Source organism: Limulus polyphemus, unplaced genomic scaffold, assembly GCF_000517525.1.
Source record: "Limulus polyphemus unplaced genomic scaffold, Limulus_polyphemus-2.1.2 Scaffold256, whole genome shotgun sequence".
In the NCBI taxonomy this organism is placed as follows: domain Eukaryota; kingdom Metazoa; phylum Arthropoda; class Merostomata; order Xiphosura; family Limulidae; genus Limulus; species Limulus polyphemus.
Genome location: NW_013665866.1, coordinates 315,011 through 333,456, shown reverse-complemented (window position 1 = coordinate 333,456; position 18,446 = coordinate 315,011). Strand labels below are relative to the sequence as shown.

Below are 18,446 nucleotides of genomic sequence, written 5' to 3'. Positions count from 1 at the left end.
AATATTGCAGGAAGGACTCTTACCACTTTATTCCTCGGGTTTCGTGGACAAGAACACAATGTTGTTCCAGGAAGATGGAGCACCGTGTCACACTGCTAGAAACACCCAATAGTGGCAGGAAGAAAATGGTATCCAGAAGTTGCCCTGGCCGAGCCAATCTCCTGACATGAACCCCATTGAAAACCTCTGGGCCATACTCGACCGACAAGTCAAGAAACAACCAAAAAACCAACTTCGAAGAGCGATCTACTCCAAGTTTTGAAGCAAGAGTGGGCGAAAATTCCACAATCTAAAATTGACGAGATGATTCTCACGATGCCCCAAAGGATCAACGAACTCCACGAAGCGAAAGGAAGATCTACTAGATATTAATTAAATTGTAAATATATCAATTCATGTGAATATGACTGAAAAATTAAATTTTTTCTTAAAAGGTGGTGTCTATTTACTTGTGACCACGCTGTGTATGCTTAATAACAAACAACCAGTTTAATCTTAACTGAAAATGACACTTGAAGTCAATATTACGTTATAAAGTCAATGCGATTAACTATTGCTAACTAATACCATAAGCGAACTTCTCCTATTTATTTGGTTGATTGGATTTAGTTCTTTCTTCTGGTTTCAAATAAAATGTTGCTTGATACTTTATATATAAAAAAACTAAATTGTAAGGTCTTTGGAAAGTGAATTGCTGCATCCAATTAAAAGGCAATTCCGTTAGCCTCGATTTTTCTTAACTGTTGCATTATTTAACAAAACTCTATTATCCACCATTCTTCTTACTGGAATTTCCTCAATATTTTGTGAGTTAACTACCAGGTACGAGCCACATAGCTTACTACGCAATCCTTTTCTTGAACATATATAAATATTATCTGTAGCTTTATGATAGAAATTCATGAAATTTGTTTTAGCTTGTATTGGCTGGGAACCAATATTTATCAATTCAGTAAGTTAATGGTTATCTTCACCTTAGCTATTTGTGAAAATAATAATTCCAAATTATCATCAGAGCCATTGCATGCGGTTTATATAGCGCTAATAGCATCATAGTTACCTCCTCTTAATATCTTTCATTCTAATTAATACATTTCGTCCTTTATTCTGATTTATCATCCACATAGTAACAGTTCTTAACCGATATTCTGTACATGATGTATACAGCTATTTTATTATCAATAGAGGCATTTAATGTTGTCACTACATACAGTAATGTTTCTTGAAACTTCACATTATTGGCACTACAGGTGACACAAGAAGAGGTACTCCGACTATGTCATTGCACCATTCCCTATCCAGAAGCTTTCCATAAGGACTTCACCAAATTCGCCTACACTCCACGTTTACTCGCTGAGTCGGACTCGTGTTTGGTAAATTCACCGTTTTATTCATGAAATAAAGTAGACTATAATACGATTTCTTGTTCTTTTGAGGTGCCATCTGTCCGTTATCCCATAGGGAACTCCTCTATTTACTTGTTTGTTCCATGGCCTCTAACATCTTGTTAGAAGACAGCTACAGTTATATTTTCATAATCAATTTTTTTTTCTTACACGAAATTTTCTAATATAAGGCATCTTCAATGTTTTACCAAGATCGACTATAAATGGGTATCAATCTTTTGTTCCACGAATTATACAAACTCCACCAAGAGTCAACATTTGAAAGTAATATACTATGTAATGTCATCCAACGTAACAACAATGTTTTCTAGAATGTTCTGCTCCCAAGTCGGGGGGGAAGACACAGACCACGTAAAATCCTTCAAATGTTTACTCCTATCATTTGGTTGCAGAACGTTCTCTATTTCTATGTTCAGACTATTTTAACCTATTTATGTATGTGTGTGTGTGTGTGTGTGTGTGTGTGTATATATATATAAAATTTATTGTTCTCTCGAGAAAGCCTGTCAAAACATAGTTTGTCTTAGAGGACCGGGCGTAGTTAAATAGATGGCGTGCCTGGACTGTGAGTTTGAGATTTCTTGGTTCGCGTTCTATTGCAACAAGATGCGTTTCACACTTTGCTGCTTTGGTTGAGCTATGATAGTGACAGTCGAATCCCAGTGTTCGATCAGAGTAGCCCAAGAGTTGGTAGTAGGCTCTGAATAGTTCCTATTAGTTTAATTTTAGGAATGGCTATGCATTAAGAATGGATACAAAGATAGTCTTGTAAATTTTGAACTTAATAGTAATCTTCCCACTTTTAATGAATTGACTTTTTTCTCAGTTACTTATCAATAAAATGAGTGATTTTTAAATTTTGCAAAGTTAAGAAACACTGCTTATAATTCAATATTTCATGTTGCTATAAACATTTCGCTGTTCTAATTACTGTTTAATTCCATAACTGCTCTTATATAAAAAAAATAATGCATTTAAAATATTATTAATTTTTACGTTAAATTGTTAAATTCATCCGAGTTTCAAATGCATTATTGTTTACAAACTGAATTACTTGATATGTTTATGAATATTTCAAATTCTTTTTAATGGTTCGTTAGCTTCAATCTATGAATAGCATATGTAATTCTGTTGCTCATTTAAGAGTAGCATATTTATTTTGTTAATTAACTTAAAATTATAATGACACCAACTTTATTCATTGGTTGAGGAATTTGAAGCACTTGTAGCGTCATTACTTTCTTCTTAGGCTGTGATGAGTATGTTCAAGAATCTTGGGATGATGACTCGATGGAGAATACGGAAAGAAACCTTGGCTAGGTAAGTTGAATACAAATGGTAACTTTTAGACAGAAAACTATAAAGGATATGGAGTATGTTTATATGTACTAGATTTTATGTAATGTATAAATACACATTTTGATTATTAAGGTCTTGAATATATATGTGAAGTTTTGCAATTATATCTTACTCGGTAGACTCTCGTTTAATAAATAAGCTTAAAGTTTTTTCTGTAAAATGTTTTTTCTGTTGTGTGAATAAACAATTACATTTATGTCATTTCAGAAACTATTTTGTTTTCTTAACTAAAACCACATGCGAATGATAGGAACTTTAAATTTAAAATTAAGATATAAATATTTTAAACGTCCAGTACTCTGAAGAGATCGTGCATAAAATAAAAATTCCTGGGTCATATTAATTTTTATTTCAAACAATAACGTTTTACTCAACTGTAGATTTATACTGATGGTCAAAAAAGGTTACAGAGACCTACCTTACCACAATTGGACACACGCCTTTGCAGTTGGTCATTTCTGTTACTTGCTGTTGAAAAACCTCAACTTAATGGGAAGTTATCTAACGTAAGACATAGTTTTTCAATGTAGTTCCTTCATTCCTATGAACACTTATTGTATACTTTGGTGAAATAATTATTTTTAATAAACTTTTCTTAAATACCGAATTCCTTTTTATGAAAGGTAATGTGACATTTACGATTCGAATTGAGTAAATTATGAATTAAAAACGACCAAATAAGAACTTTCATAATCAATTATTCAAACCTAGAAATAAATTCTCGTTAATTTTGTTTGTTATTAAGCACAAATATACGCTATAGACTATCTGTTATACTTACCGAACTATGAATTCAAATTGATAAGCACTCGGACTTGCCACAGGGAGTTTCTTATTCGCTAATACTTTAAGTTTTTAAATGCATCTTTATATTATTCATAAGACAAACCGAGATCCCTATATTAAAGTCAAACATTAAATGCCAAAACTTGCTAGAGTTCTTTACAACCTCGTAAGTTTTTTTTGTCTGCTTATAAAATTTGGTGACAAATACAGATGATTAAATCTAAAAAAAAAAGCTGAATATGAAAAAATAATTTCTATCTTAGTAATAGAAGTAATAACTAAATAAAAAAAATTAAATTATATCAACTTTTGTTAGTAGGTAGAGTAAATATAATGAATTATTATTATTGGGCTGCAAAACCCATCAAACTTTACTCTTAATTTTGGTTTTACCTGGTTGTTAAATATAATACATAAGATACTTCTCTTAATAAACAAGTCTCCATCTTGGTTACAAGAAGGATTAATACAGAAAGTAAAGGTGCGAGATAATTGGAAATCGAGGGTTGAATTTAGACAAGCAACATTCCTTAGAAAATAAATTACGAATTCAATTTTGCAAATTCCCTACTAAACATATTGAAATTGTGTTCTTAAAACACGTGTATTGGATTTCTTGCAGACATTTAGAAGGCCTTGCTTTGTTTGTAGCTTGTCTTTGCCACGACCTGGATCACCGGGGTACAAACAACTCCTTTCAAGTAGCTTCAGTAAGTACTGATGCCACCCATAATATATGATTACTGTATACTGATATGATCAGAATGACATGTTTATTATTGATTTTATTTCCCCATAAAAGTTCGTTAATTGTTGTATTGATACCACCAGGCTCTAGGTAATATTTATTGCACTGATGTCATCAGTATTTAATTAGTTATTGCTGAAATGTTACGAAGTTCTTCGATCGATTTTTGTATTGACAAAACTATATTCCTTTATTGTTTATCATGCTTTTGTCAATTGCATAATAAAATAACTATTGTTTTTGTTACATAACTATCTATCAATACCAACTGGATAATTTATCGTCGTTTTAATGGTTTTAATTATTATACTGATGGAATTGGACGATTTTTATATTGATGTCTCAAACTGGGTTGTTTGATTTACCATTATACGAGAGTCACTTGTTTTTTGTATTGGTTTCTCATTAGTTGATTGTATGGTTTGTGGTATTTTCGTATTAACTGATTATTAGGTTGGTCTACCTTATAACGGAAGAATCGACAGGATAAATTACGAAGTAAATCTAAAGTTCATTAAACTGACTTGGTTTTAAGCTAAAAAATAAGAAAACTGGACATGATGTATAATGAACAGTATTTATATCGAAATACAAAACACAATGTGCATACTTGCGTTGGACACCGAACGTTTACCTTCTACTGTACTTGCAAATTGATCAATACATTTTCCGTCGACCAACTTGCTTAATTAATATACCGTGTACAGCTGTTTAAATCGAACGCTCATCACTTAACAGGAAACGTTGGATTTACCTATAACGACTAGTGCTCCTCATGTGACTGATCATTCTCATACAACATAGGGAAGGACGTAACCTGAAGATGACATCTGCTTTACCTTTGAAGGGCGCTGCTATCGTGACCCTTCTTAAACAACGTTTAGCGTTATGGCAATATTCCAATGGGTGTAACGGATATCTCTAGAAAACAACAAAGGTAGCTGGAACAAAGTCAACTTAACGGCTTTCTGGAGCACGTGTTTATGCAAAAACTGCATGATTAGGACTTAATGAAAAACTTAAAAAATGTCACATTAAAATGAGAAGGTGAAAAATGCATGATATGCCTGCATCCCACAAAAGTTCTTGTAATGTGCATCGCAATCGGAGACCGCCAAATTCCTACTTAATATGAAACTAATTTGTCAGCTGTGACACATTTTGACATGAGTTCCATTTTACAACTATGTTTAATCATAGTTTCCCATGATCTATCACCAGTGGATTATGGTTAGAACTTTCCTCCTAATGGCAGGCATATTACGTTTCGATCTCTGACAGCAACACTTCCGCCAGAGGCACCGATTATCGGGTCTCTCTAAAGAAAGTCGTAGAAATCATTGATCCTTCTTTTATAAATTTTATTGCAGAATAATGATATTACTGCACCTCTACATATATAGGACTTAACCAATCACTGAAATGTCACGTGATAAATCTATTTCAAATATGCAAATAAATGAAGTTTTTACAATTATCTGTGTGTGAATCATAATATGGCCAGTCATTGTTTATTTATGATAAAAATTAAAGATAAATTGTCACTTTACTTGCATAATCACATTGTTTTTAAAAATATTATTTTAATTTTCCAGAAGTCACTTCTTGCTGCTCTGTATAGTTCTGAGGGCTCTGTTATGGAGGTGAGTGCTTCTATCGTCAGTAAATTATAAAAGCTGTAAATAGAGATAAGAGACAGGGGTGAGAGGAAATTGTGAATTTGCAGTGCCAATTTCGCCTGAAGTAAGCCTAGTGTAAAACCATTTTGTAACAGTATATAGCTGTGTGTTTTGTATGAGAGTTTTAACTCTTTTTCTATTGTAATTTATTACTGTAAATACCATCGAAAGCTCTCTAAGAAAGTTATTTTTATACAATGTTTTTTATAGTTTTGTATAACAGTAAATGTAGTCTTGTACTTTTTGAAAATGGTTTTTTTATTCTGAAACATACCAAATGATAGGTCAATTTTTCAATACATTATTTTAACTCTTTCTAAAACTGAAATTTTATTCTCTCTCCTGTACCTAGTAATTTCAAATCACTCAACACATTTCATCAATATTCTGTATAATCAAAACTTCGCAAACTGCCTTTAAATGAGCTTTCTTTATAACGTAAATGACATATTGATATTATTTTACTTGTATAACAAGAACCTTCAAAGCCTTGTTTATTGTTATAGAGGCATCACTTTGCTCAATCAATGGCAATCATAAATACCGAAGGCTGCAACGTATTTGAAAGTTTGTCCAGAAAAGTAAGTAAATATATTTTAAGTTGCACAGGAAACTTATTTTTGAAAGTAAAATGATAATACGGACGCACACTTTAAGAAACAATTGCATAATCGTGTAATATCATAACTATTAGATAAAATTAATTAATACCTTCCAGCAGTGAGATTACACGTTTAATCACATTATTTCTGAAGGTTGAATCGCCCAAATATAGGAGGTAAGGTTCATTATAGTCGGGGTTAATATTTTTTTATTATTGTTATTTGTTGCAGTGGATCAATGATCCTAAATCCTTCCAATGTTAAAGCGAAGAAAATGTGTGTATAACCTTGTATAGCTGTTCAAAGCTGAGGCTGCACTTTAAAAACGATCCCTCTAGAATTAAATTGTAAATACTATTAAAATATAATTCATTTTCCTGAAATATGTAAATCATTTTACTGTAACGATTTGACCAAATACTATTTATCTTATAAAACATTCTTTAACTGAAAGTCATAGGATAAATTTTTCATTATATTTTTAAAATAGTGCTCTACTAGTTAAACTTGAAATATGGCACGTGTCAGTTTGGATATTACACATTTCCGTTTTAAATTACATCGAGAAGAACATTACTACGGCTGACAACTGTAAAAAAAAAAAAAAAAAAATATACCTAGTGTAGTAAATAAATATATTCAGTGAGTAATGAAACAAGCACAGTTAGATGTTTATGGTAAGCGTTTGAATGGCGCATCGCCCTTCATACAAAAAGAAAAAAAAAACGCAGAAAATATTAAAACCACAGGTAATTTTGTGGTAAGAAAATCCATGTCTTTTAATTTTAATTTCTTCAAAATAGTGTTGGCAGTGTGATACCTGTCATGTAAGAATATGGGTATTTTGTTAGAAATTGATTAGTATCCTTTTCCAGGAATACACGCAATGTTTGGATTATGTTCGTGACATTATCTTGGCCACAGATTTGGCTCATCACCTAAGAATTACCAAAAATATCGTAAAAATGAAAGAAGGTGAGTAAATAAAGGTAACTTATTGTAATACAGAACAGAGTAACTCACATTCACATTAGATTATAGAAATCTTGTTCATATATTAGAGTAAACATATATAGTGCTTAAATATTAAACTTTGGTAAGTCAGTACTTAAGAAATGAGGAACTTAAAGTTTTACCATTTTTCATTGTATTTATTTACTATTTTCTATGGGAGATATTTCCTTAAACAAGCGAATGAAAACAAATGCAAGTAAATAGGTAAAACTGATATAATACGAAACATAATGGGGATTTTGGATTTTGTAATCTAGTAATGAATGTTATAAGATTTTCTTTTCGTGCAAAGCTACACCAAGGCTATCTATACATAGCAGTCTCCCCAATTCAGAACTGATAGACTAGAGGGAAAGTGGCTAGCCCACAGCACCTTTCACCAACTCTTGGACTACAACTATATGAATAAATATGGGTATTTGTCTGTTACTCTTATAACTCGCCCATATCCTCAAAGTGCGAAGCACGTTCTTTGCGAGAACAACACGTGAATTACGAGCCCCTCAGATTCATAGTCCGGGCACGCTAACTAATCGCTAAGCTGTCCCTGGCCTGAAGTTTTAAGAAATTTGAATTTTTGTGTAGATTTTAATTGAGCGTTGAACAAAACTAAGACGATTGGATTGGTTATTCCTTTAATCAGTGAATGTTTATTCTCGTATTTCAGAGGGTTACAATCCGGACAATCCAGAACATCATCAACTACTTCTCTGTTTATTAGTAACATCTTGTGATCTCTCGGATCAAACAAAAGATTGGATGAGCTCGAAAAAGATAGCGGTGAGTAAAGTTGTCTAGTCTACAGATGTATTTGATGAGCATACATATTATGCTGGCCTGGGTAATTTTCTTATTCAGAAGTGACAGGATATACTTTTTTGATAATTATAGGATTTTTATGACAAATAGTCTTGGGATTTGGTTAGGCTAATTCTAATATGTTAGTAAATTATGTTAGATAATTTTACTGTTGAGATCAACATTAAGACATTCTGAGAACACTTTCTTGAACGAAAGTAAATAAGTCTCTGCATGACTACTCAGAATGTTTGTTTCAGGCTGGTTTGCTTCGGACATTTCCGCAAATCCACCCAATGGCTATCTACGCTAAACATACCTAATTTTGAACTTTTAGATTACCTAGTAAACAGCACTATTAACTATTGGGCTGTTCTAATCGAATAGCAGGTTTTTAAAGCCTCAAAGTGCAGAGCACAATTTTGTTTTTGTAGCAACTGGATGCGAACTATGGACCCTAGAATCCATAGTCCGACATGTTAACAACTCGAACGCACAGCCCAGTTTAGACTGTAAACACTCAGATGTGCCGTATATAAGTACTGATAATGTTTAACGAATAAGTAATGTAAAAGTTTTAAGTAGAGCATATACATAGATACGATTCTAAAGTTGCATACTTAAATCGTAAGAATTACTGTTTTCTAACTATGCTATTTTAAACCTCTTTAGTAATATATCACATTATGAATTATGTTTAGACCCTGGCTTTTAAAGTATTGTATTGTATATATGAATCGTTTGTCTCATCGTCCAGCCCAACTTCTATTATTGATACCAAAGGCATTTTGGACAGTGACTTGTGAGTGAAAAAAGATAGATCTGAAATGAGGTTTTTGCACGTCCCTGCTATTGAATCCGCTATGTACAAATTAAGAGAGATGTGGGGGGTGGGAAGCATCTGTAATTGGCGTGATTTTTATAACAATGTTCATGTGTGTTGGTTTCTAGTGACTTGCTTCTGTCGTTAGACCGCGGCTTTAAAAGATAATCAGTTACTGTTCAACCTAGATACCTTCCATATTTCGTGGTTTTATAGTTACTGTTATTTAAATTGATCATGCAATTGAATTTATTAAATTTGTGTAATTAGCTTTAAACTATAGTTTCAACTAATCACAATGTTACAATAAAACTGCAGAGGCGTTGCTAGGCGCTGGCCCACGGAACCCACTTGATTCTGTTTGACAGTGCTCCGAATCCCCAGTTGATGTCTTGAAAAACTAGAATAGAAAACCATGATCGATATCATACTGAAACGCCGAAAATTCCCGCGCCTATGGGCCCGACCCTCGATTATTTTAAGCACCTAGCGACTCCTCTGAATAGAAGAAAAAACTAAGAACTCTCTGACTGTTGAAAAGCATAAATCTAACAGTTATAAAATTAACCATTTCGTTTTGAATACTTCAGAATGATCGCACCAGTATTTGAAATGTGGTATCTGTTTAAACAAAAAATATTCTTCCTTACTGTAATAAAGTTAGTCTTACAATATCATTCAACCTGATAGTGAGATCTGTATTAAAAGAAATTCAAATGTAGTATTCAAATAAAAATATTATTTGGACCAGCTGACAGTTTGGAAGAATATGTTTGTGAGCATTTACGTGTATGGGAAAAAACAATCGACTTTCTTGGATAACAAATGTTAGGCTCTGCACCTTCTTGTTTTCTAAAAGATGGCATTCAACCTTTTAGATTAATTTGTAAATGTTCATTCTCACTGTTTATTGTTAAAGATGTTTATATAAGAGTTCATCTAACAGTTATAAATCATATTTTCATAATCTTAATACCTAACTTTGTGTCTTCATTATTTTTTGTTTCGGTGTTTGATCAATATTATTGGTTTATCTACGACTCCAAAAGGGCTGTTCTATTTAATGAATAAGCTTATGTTCTTCTAATGCAGGAACTGGTGTACAAAGAATTTTTCTGTCAAGGAGATTTAGAAAAGGCCATGGGAGTTAAGCCTAGTGTAATGATGGACAGAGAAAAGGCTTGCATTCCAGAATTACAGATAAACTTCATTCATGGTGTTGTTAAGCCTGTGTATGAGTAGGTTGAATTTTGTTAAAAAGTAATTGTAACTTAGTAATTTTAAAACTTTATGAGAAATGAGAACGATTTGCATGATATTATGTCACAATAAGCTAATACTAAAATGAATCGCATCCGTCTTTACTGGCCTAATATGTGTTTTTCTAAAACATATTTAATAGCATTTCAACTACACGTGATTTTGTTTGTATGCGTTAACAGAACTTGTTAGGTCAGCAGGATTACAATATAAAATAATCTTATTGAAATGCTATTTATATCAGTCGTTTAGGAAATAATAATAGGAATATTAATTAAAATTATCAGTATCTTATTGTGACGTAACAAGACACCTAACATCGTTTAACATAAACGTCGGATCCATAGATTAGTATGTCAACTGATGAATCGTGGATCACCAGATTAAACGTTATAATCAAATTAATTTTAACACTTATAACGACCAGAGGTTTTACCATAAAAGTGACGTAACTACTAAGGAAGGATCCTTAACTTTACACACAAAGTTTAAATTCAACGAATAATATTTATGGGGTTTTTAAGTTATTTTCAATCATCAATAAAGTAACCTAATATAATTTACTTGTGTGATGTATTTGGTACAAAAATATTTTTCTTCTGAGTAAACTGTTATGTCTCTGGTCGTTTGTTAATTTCAGGTATAAATTCTTCCCGAGGAACTTCAGCGATACAATTCCTTTCTTAAATAAAACTAGTTTATTTATTTTTTCTGAATACAACTTTGCATTACACAGAATTTCTACAGTCACTTTAACTTCAACACACGCTATAATTCACAAGGATTCACGCACTTTACTTACGGTCACTACAGCTCGCTTGACTCAAATATCTGTCTCTATATCTCTCCGTCTGCAATTATTTGCCGGGCTTATATACTTAAATAGAGGGCGCCTGGAAAATACTAGAGTTGCCAAGAAAAGTCACGATCCTTCGAGAATCTCATGACGTGTTACCAGCGTCACGTGACTTCCGCTGTCGTAACAAAACCTTTAAAAATATATCTATTTAACCCTGCAAATAGATTAGGTCTCATTTTTGTTTGAATACAGTAGGATTAAAAAGCTGCTAGGCATTTTGTAATGCATGAATTCCTATTCTGTACAAATTTGTCATAATTACAATTCCCATCCACCCCTTTTTTTTCGTTTGAAGTAAGAACATTTTGCTTATTTTTACTTTACCAGGGTTCTCTACTTTTGTATGCAGTTTTATGCAATAAACCTAATGCTTAATAAAGCACTAACCAGCACTTGCAGAACCATAACTATTCCAATAAGAGTGAAGTTGAATCGAAAGTAATCATACATAAGCGTTTGCTGCTTTGAACAACTACTACTATCTGTACCAAATACCTTTGGTTTTTATCCCTTGTAGTTTGCTATCTTCGTTCTTCCCTGCAACAGAAGTAGCATCCAGGGCCGTGGCGAGTAACAGCATGTACTGGGAGAGAATGAGAGAAATCTATAAACGTCGATACAACAACAGCAGCTCATCCCTTGACTTGTTCGATGATGAAAGTCTAGAAAAAGAAGTAATCGGCGGGGCTAATTGTCAGACAGGTAATGTAATAGAATGTTCGAAATTAACATCATGCAGCAGATCTAAAGTAGCGTTGCGTATAAGCTCGTTTGTTAATTTCCGGTATAAATTCCTTTCTTAATTAAAACTAGTTTATTCTTTCTCGATACAACTTTATAATACACAATTTCCACAGTCAATACGTTTGCAATCTCGATAACAAAACACACACTTTATATTACCGTCACTACCGCTTGCTTGACTCAATTATCTGTCTATATCTATCTATCTGCAATTATATCTCCGTTTTATTTGCCGGGTTTATATACTAAAAAAAGAGGGCGCCTGGAACAGACTAGAGTTGCCAGGAAAAGTCATGATCGTTCTAGAAACTCGAGCGCGCATGCTTCCATCGTCGCGTGACTTCCGCTGTCGTAACAGTAGCATGCACGCGATTCACAGGCAAATCATTATTTTTTACAATAAGATAATATTAGTGTGTGCGTGCGTGTGTATATATATATATCATTATAAATAAAGATAATAATCCAAATAACAACAAAAAATAAGTTTAAATTATATTTTAACTTATTTTTAAACAAATGTTAATAATGCTAACAGTTAATTGGATGTTTTGCATTATTGCACAACAATGTAACGTTTATCTGGGGTCTAAAAGTGAAAAAACAGATTCCATATACGTATAGTAGTACTTTCTGTTGTATGTTTTGCATTTTGCAGTTTTTAAAAGCGTTTTGCGTTTTTTACCACTAGTTCGACCCTTGTTGATGGATCTTCACCCAATTTAGCATGAATGTTTGTTGGATCCATGCAGAGATGCATGCGGTTTCACATTTTGTGTTTTGCGGTTTTTATGGGCGTTTTTACGCTTTTTACAACTACATATAATGGAAGCAAGTTTTCATGTCATAAGGTAGTCTGTCATTAATCATGAATTTACATAACGTCCGTCCAAGGAACAAATACTCCAGATAGTAATAGTAATAAAATAAATAGATTAATCAATAAATTAAAAGTGAGAAATGTTTGTGTTTGTGCGAGGAAAACGATACATGTGAGTTTGTGCATAGGTATCTTTGTATGCCCCCCCCCCACACACACACACACTAACATAGGCAAAGTTATGAACAAATGAATTATTTCGTTTATTAATTAAAACTTATTTTTTATTCTTATATGGATTTTTATTTTATTTATAATGATATTTATCATTAATAATATCCTATTCTAATAAAAATTGATTTGCCTGTGAATCACGTATATGCTACTTTAGATCTGATGCATAATGTTAATTTCAGACATTCTGTATTTGAAAATCCTTGTGATATCAAACATTTTGTTCCTTTAAAGGATGGCCGTCCCAGCCCAAAACGTTTTGAACATTAAAAGAGCTATTTTAAATTAGCCATTTTTCGTGGTATAGCTTTTCCACTTTTTTTCTTTGTTTTCCTTTACAGGACGTCAAGTAACTTTTTTGTTGACGGAAATAATAAAAAAAATTGAAAAAAATAGGAATTCAAAGCCAGAAATGTAGGAAAATAGACAGTACATCTATATGTATTTAAATAAGATTTTGAAAAAAAAAGTTTGCCTCCTTCTCCACTCGCTATTTCTCTCTTAATTTTAATTAACAAAATTAACACTTCTATCTTTACCAACTTAAACAACGACTAAATATATTAATGACAATAAAAAAATTTACAGTAGAAATACAATGAATGTAGTATTGAAAAATAATTCATTTTTTAGACTTGATATACTAAACTTGGATAATGGATAGTCATAATATAATCGTCTTAAACAATGACTGAATGTGATAAAGCCTTCAAAAGAAACAAAGTGAATGTTTCATTTTAAAAGAATACACCACACTTTATCTGCACCATCTTGAGGAACGCTTAAATGTGTGGGACTGTATCAATAGATAAGGATGTAACAATGGAAATAAAATTATAGTGGCACTGAAAAAAATAGTTCTTTTGGGGGCTTTATACACTAAATTTACATAATTGGTAGTGATATTGTAATAATCTTAAATATTGACTGAATGTAGTAAACATTGTCTACAATAGTCACAATCAAATAGATGAATTTTACTTTGATGAAAAAATATTTCTGAAACTCGAACAAGGATACCTAGACTGATTTTACTCTCTTTGGATTGGAGAATTGATTGGATAATAGGTTCCTTCTAGAAGATGAACTAGGTTCTGAATTTCCTCCATCCTTTACTGATGAAGAACTGCATTTATTTTCATCTTTTCTTCCTACAGACGACGATTTACTACCACTGGCTGTTTTGCCCAGATTCTTCTCCCTTTTGTTATTCAATACTCTTTTAACTTTCATGTATTTTTTTCCATTTCTTAAGCTTTCTTTCTTCTTTGCTATGGCTGTAGCTATTATCATCTGTACCACACCCACTTTCTTCATATCATTGTTTTCTAATTGCTTTTTCAGCTTGCTGTTTCTATATTTAAGCAATTTTTCTGTACAGATGAACTTCCTCTAAATTTCAATTTCTGTTCTCAACAATTCTTTCTCTCCCTTCTTGTGTTTCTTCCTAGTTTCTTTCTTTTCAGTTTTTAACCTCTTCTTATTTTCAAGCTCAACCTTCTCTCTTTTCTGCCTCTTTCTTTCAACATTTTCTTCCTGCAGTCTTGTATTATAGCTGCTATACACCGTTTTAGCAGATCTTAACACTTTCCTATTGAGTGGAATTTTATGGGGCTGAAGCTTGTCTGGATATGAAAACTTCACCATGTCCTTAATAGTTCTTACACCATTCAGTTTTCTCCCTAATGGCAATTCTTTCTTTGGTGAAAACATTTGTATTAACAGGCAAACATCTCTACGTCTGCATTAACGTGGGGTATTACTAATGCTTTCTTGACAAGGAGAGTCAGAAATCTGCATTTCAAGAAATTATCCACCCTTTCCCTGTCTTCTTACTCATCTTCTGTTTAGTACACTTTCCACTCATCTGTAATGTTATTTATAACATTCTCTTCAAACATCAGTTCTTTATATGAAACCTCTACATCTATGACAGAACCTTAATATAAATTTTTCATCAGAAACAAACAAGCTAGTGCTTTGATCAACTTGTTTTCGAAAGAAAGCCTAGGGATCAGTTACTTTGATAGTGCAGTGTAGAATGACCGTATTCCAAGAATTTCTTTGTGCTGGGTCTCTATTTACATATTGGAAGGCTCATGTCTCGTTTCCCTACAGACAATGTCTTCACCACCTAGCTGGTTGTTAATGCCAATATCTACAATTTTTTAGGTCTTCTTGTGATATGCCATTAATAATACCTGCTTTGACAAACCGTCTAAGTATAGCAACTGAATCATAGGTTGATCAGTTTGAAGCTTTTTAAGAAAATATTCACGAATAACTGATAGGGATAACTAACAACAAAGAACAATTTGACTTTCATGTTAGGTTGTCTTATTGCTTCCTTTATATCTTTGAAGTTGATACTCATTGGCTTTGGGCACATGCGCCTTAAGGCTGGACCAATGCTCAGCCAACGAACTTGTTCTTTATAAATACTTCCTCGGGAATGTCAAGATCTATTTGTATGTCTTTGTAGTCATCTTTTTTTTTTCCAGACGAGATCTCGAATAGTTCAAATATACCTGTAGCTAATTGTTCTGTTTACTGGACATGTTCTGTTATGCCCTTGCTGAAGTCATTGTGCAATGTATGAGGATTACATGTATCTACATAAACATTCCATTGTGAATAATCAGCTTTGACTAGCTTGGAAACTTCTCTAAAGATTGTCTTGTTAACATATGGTCCATCACTATCCAAGATAACTAGGGATTCCAATGGCATGCAATCATTCTGTAATGCTTCCACCATAAACTTGGTAACATACTTTCCATCTACATAAGAAAAGAACAAGGACTAGTAAAACTGCACCAGACTTCACCATGGGTTAGGAACCAGTACCTTGTCAAGAGACCCATTTATTTCTTTACCTGTGGCTGAGAGAAGTGAAAAAGCTGGACCCAAACCATCTAATAATAGGCAAGATAGCTTTATTCTGCTCATACTAAAACTGTCCGCTATTGGGCATTTAAACATTTCTTTGAAAGTTTCAACAATACCATCACTAGCTTAGAAACTTGTTTGCTGCCCAAATAACTACCACTCATAAGATATCCTTTCTTGGTTCAGTATAAGTCAGAATTGTGTATATATATATAATTTTTTTTTTCCATTTAATGCCCCAGATATCTGACTAAAAGGCCCTGCCTTTTCATTTGCAAACTCTGTACTTTCCTTTGAGGTGTCAGTGCTTGTTTGAGTTTTGAATGCGAGTTTTGTCTGATTCGATGAAAGAAGGGAATTATTCGGCTTTTATGTTGGGATTCTGATGTATGTTAAATAATTTAAATCTTCTATTGTTACATTTGATTTCAGATTTACAGAGGGTACATTTATGCCTTATACAAGGTACCTCAATTAACATGTCCTTGGCGTGGTCAGGTAGTTTGGGCGCACAACTTGCAGTCTGCGGGTCGTGGGTTCGAATCCCCGTCCCAACAAACATGTTCGCCCTTTCAGCCGTGGGGGCGTTATAACATTACGAACAATCCCACTATATATTGGTAGAAGATTGACCAAGAGTTGAGGATGAGTGGTGATGACTAGCTGCCTTCCCTTTAATTTTTCACTTCTCAGTTATGGACGGATAGTGCAGATAGACTTCATGTAGCTTTATACGAAATTCCAAACAAACCAGTCCTTTAACACTCCACAATTTCAATTCATGTTCGTTTCCATCAACCTCGGGTAATAACTGTTCATTAGATTTAGTTTTATCTCCTAACATAATTAACAATTAGAAAACTTATCTGAAATAAATATTGAAATGTCAGATGGCCATGAAAATTTTCTAAAGCAGCTTCAGTTGTTGGATATTTTAACACATTTTCAACATTTATTTGAAAAACATCTAGATAGGTTGCTCTAGTTAACATTTACCCAGCATAAATATTTTGAAGTTTATTTCCTTCAAAACTGAAATGTTTCTGTTGTTACTACAATAGTACTTAATATTGCATTTTCCCATGTTAATGAATTTATCATCAGAATGGATCCAGGTAGTATATTCAACAACTGAGGTTGTTAATGGCTTGGTTGGGCAGGGGCATCACACCTGAGAGAAATACAAATGTGTTGAGGAAAAGTGCAGAAATATAGTCTTAAATTACACAATTTTGCAACATTTTTTTTCTGCAAAATGTTTACATTAAGTATGTCACTTTTCTTTGAATATTTGTATTTCTTTCTTACCCAATTTCAGAAATATAGGAAGAAATGGGTATTTCTGTGGAATATAGGAATATATGGGAGTACTTGACGCCATGCATTTTCCTCTAAAACAAAAGATTCCACTGAATTAAAATGTTAATTTTCTTCCCCTCAAATAAAAGAAAATCCTAAAAACTCCACTGTATCATTGTTATGATAAGATAGTATTTCAATCACTCCAAATGTATATTATCTTTGTCGTATCAACATCAAAATTACAGTTTTTCATAATTTAAGATAACGTTTTACCACTTCCAAATATACCATTACCCTGGTAATGTACAAATATTATCGATGTGGATTTTCGTTTCATTAGTAACCTATAATACATGTTCCGTATACAGAATGGTCTGTTCAAGATAAGATGTTTCGTTATCTGGAAGTTGTTTTATTATATTTCTTATTGTAGTTAAGTTTAAAAAAAGAGTGGTTACAACGTTGTAAAATATAGTATTGTGTTCCATCAATAAATATTAAATTAACAACACATGCACGTCTCTATGTTAATGAAGACAAAATCGGGGAAGTTAACATTAATACCGATGTGCAGTAACTAGCCGATATCGAGGAAAACGTTCTGTCTGTCTGTCTGTAGATGCATATCCTTCTAAGTGAGCTGACCGATCCAGACCGAACTTGGCTTGATAACTTAGTAGTCCAAAAGTAAACCATATTCATATTAAACGTTCTGCTATATTTAAAAAGTAAATATTTTATAGAATAACCTTTATATCGTTACTGCAGTAGCTATAGTAAATAGTTGAGTTTGAACGAAACTTGCACCACAACAAAACTGTACAAATCAAAGATTGTAACTAGAAGTTTCAGCATTTTGGCTTGTTTCCCATAATAACTAAAATATACAGGAATAAAATACCCAGCTACAATGCGGTTCTGTGCTGCTGCTTCTTGATCGGTTTTAAGTTGAGTTTGTGCGATCAGGGAGAATCAGGTACTAGTGAAGACCTCTTCCTTGATGGTATATTTATTTTCGGTTAAATGCTAAAATATTTACACCACGAGGTCAAGGTTCGTTCACTACGCAGGTAGTTACCCATGGAGAAGACAACTTAGGAGACTTCCCTTTGGTCTTCCTGGG

At 32.9% G+C, this 18,446-nt stretch overlaps 1 protein-coding gene across 1 annotated transcript in view; it reads left to right on the top strand.

The window, feature by feature from the left end:
• Positions 1-18,446, top strand: part of LOC106478864 (cGMP-dependent 3',5'-cyclic phosphodiesterase-like) — a 76,839-nt gene that overhangs the window by 53,306 nt on the left and 5,087 nt on the right. The window contains exons 17-26 of the mRNA XM_022382545.1: positions 1,251-1,373; positions 2,656-2,726; positions 3,146-3,271; positions 4,174-4,261; positions 5,895-5,942; positions 6,485-6,559; positions 7,456-7,555; positions 8,262-8,374; positions 10,308-10,453; positions 11,852-12,036. Coding sequence (XP_022238253.1) covers positions 1,251-1,373; positions 2,656-2,726; positions 3,146-3,271; positions 4,174-4,261; positions 5,895-5,942; positions 6,485-6,559; positions 7,456-7,555; positions 8,262-8,374; positions 10,308-10,453; positions 11,852-12,036 — 1,075 coding nt within the window. The remainder of the gene's footprint in view (positions 1-1,250; positions 1,374-2,655; positions 2,727-3,145; positions 3,272-4,173; positions 4,262-5,894; positions 5,943-6,484; positions 6,560-7,455; positions 7,556-8,261; positions 8,375-10,307; positions 10,454-11,851; positions 12,037-18,446) is intronic.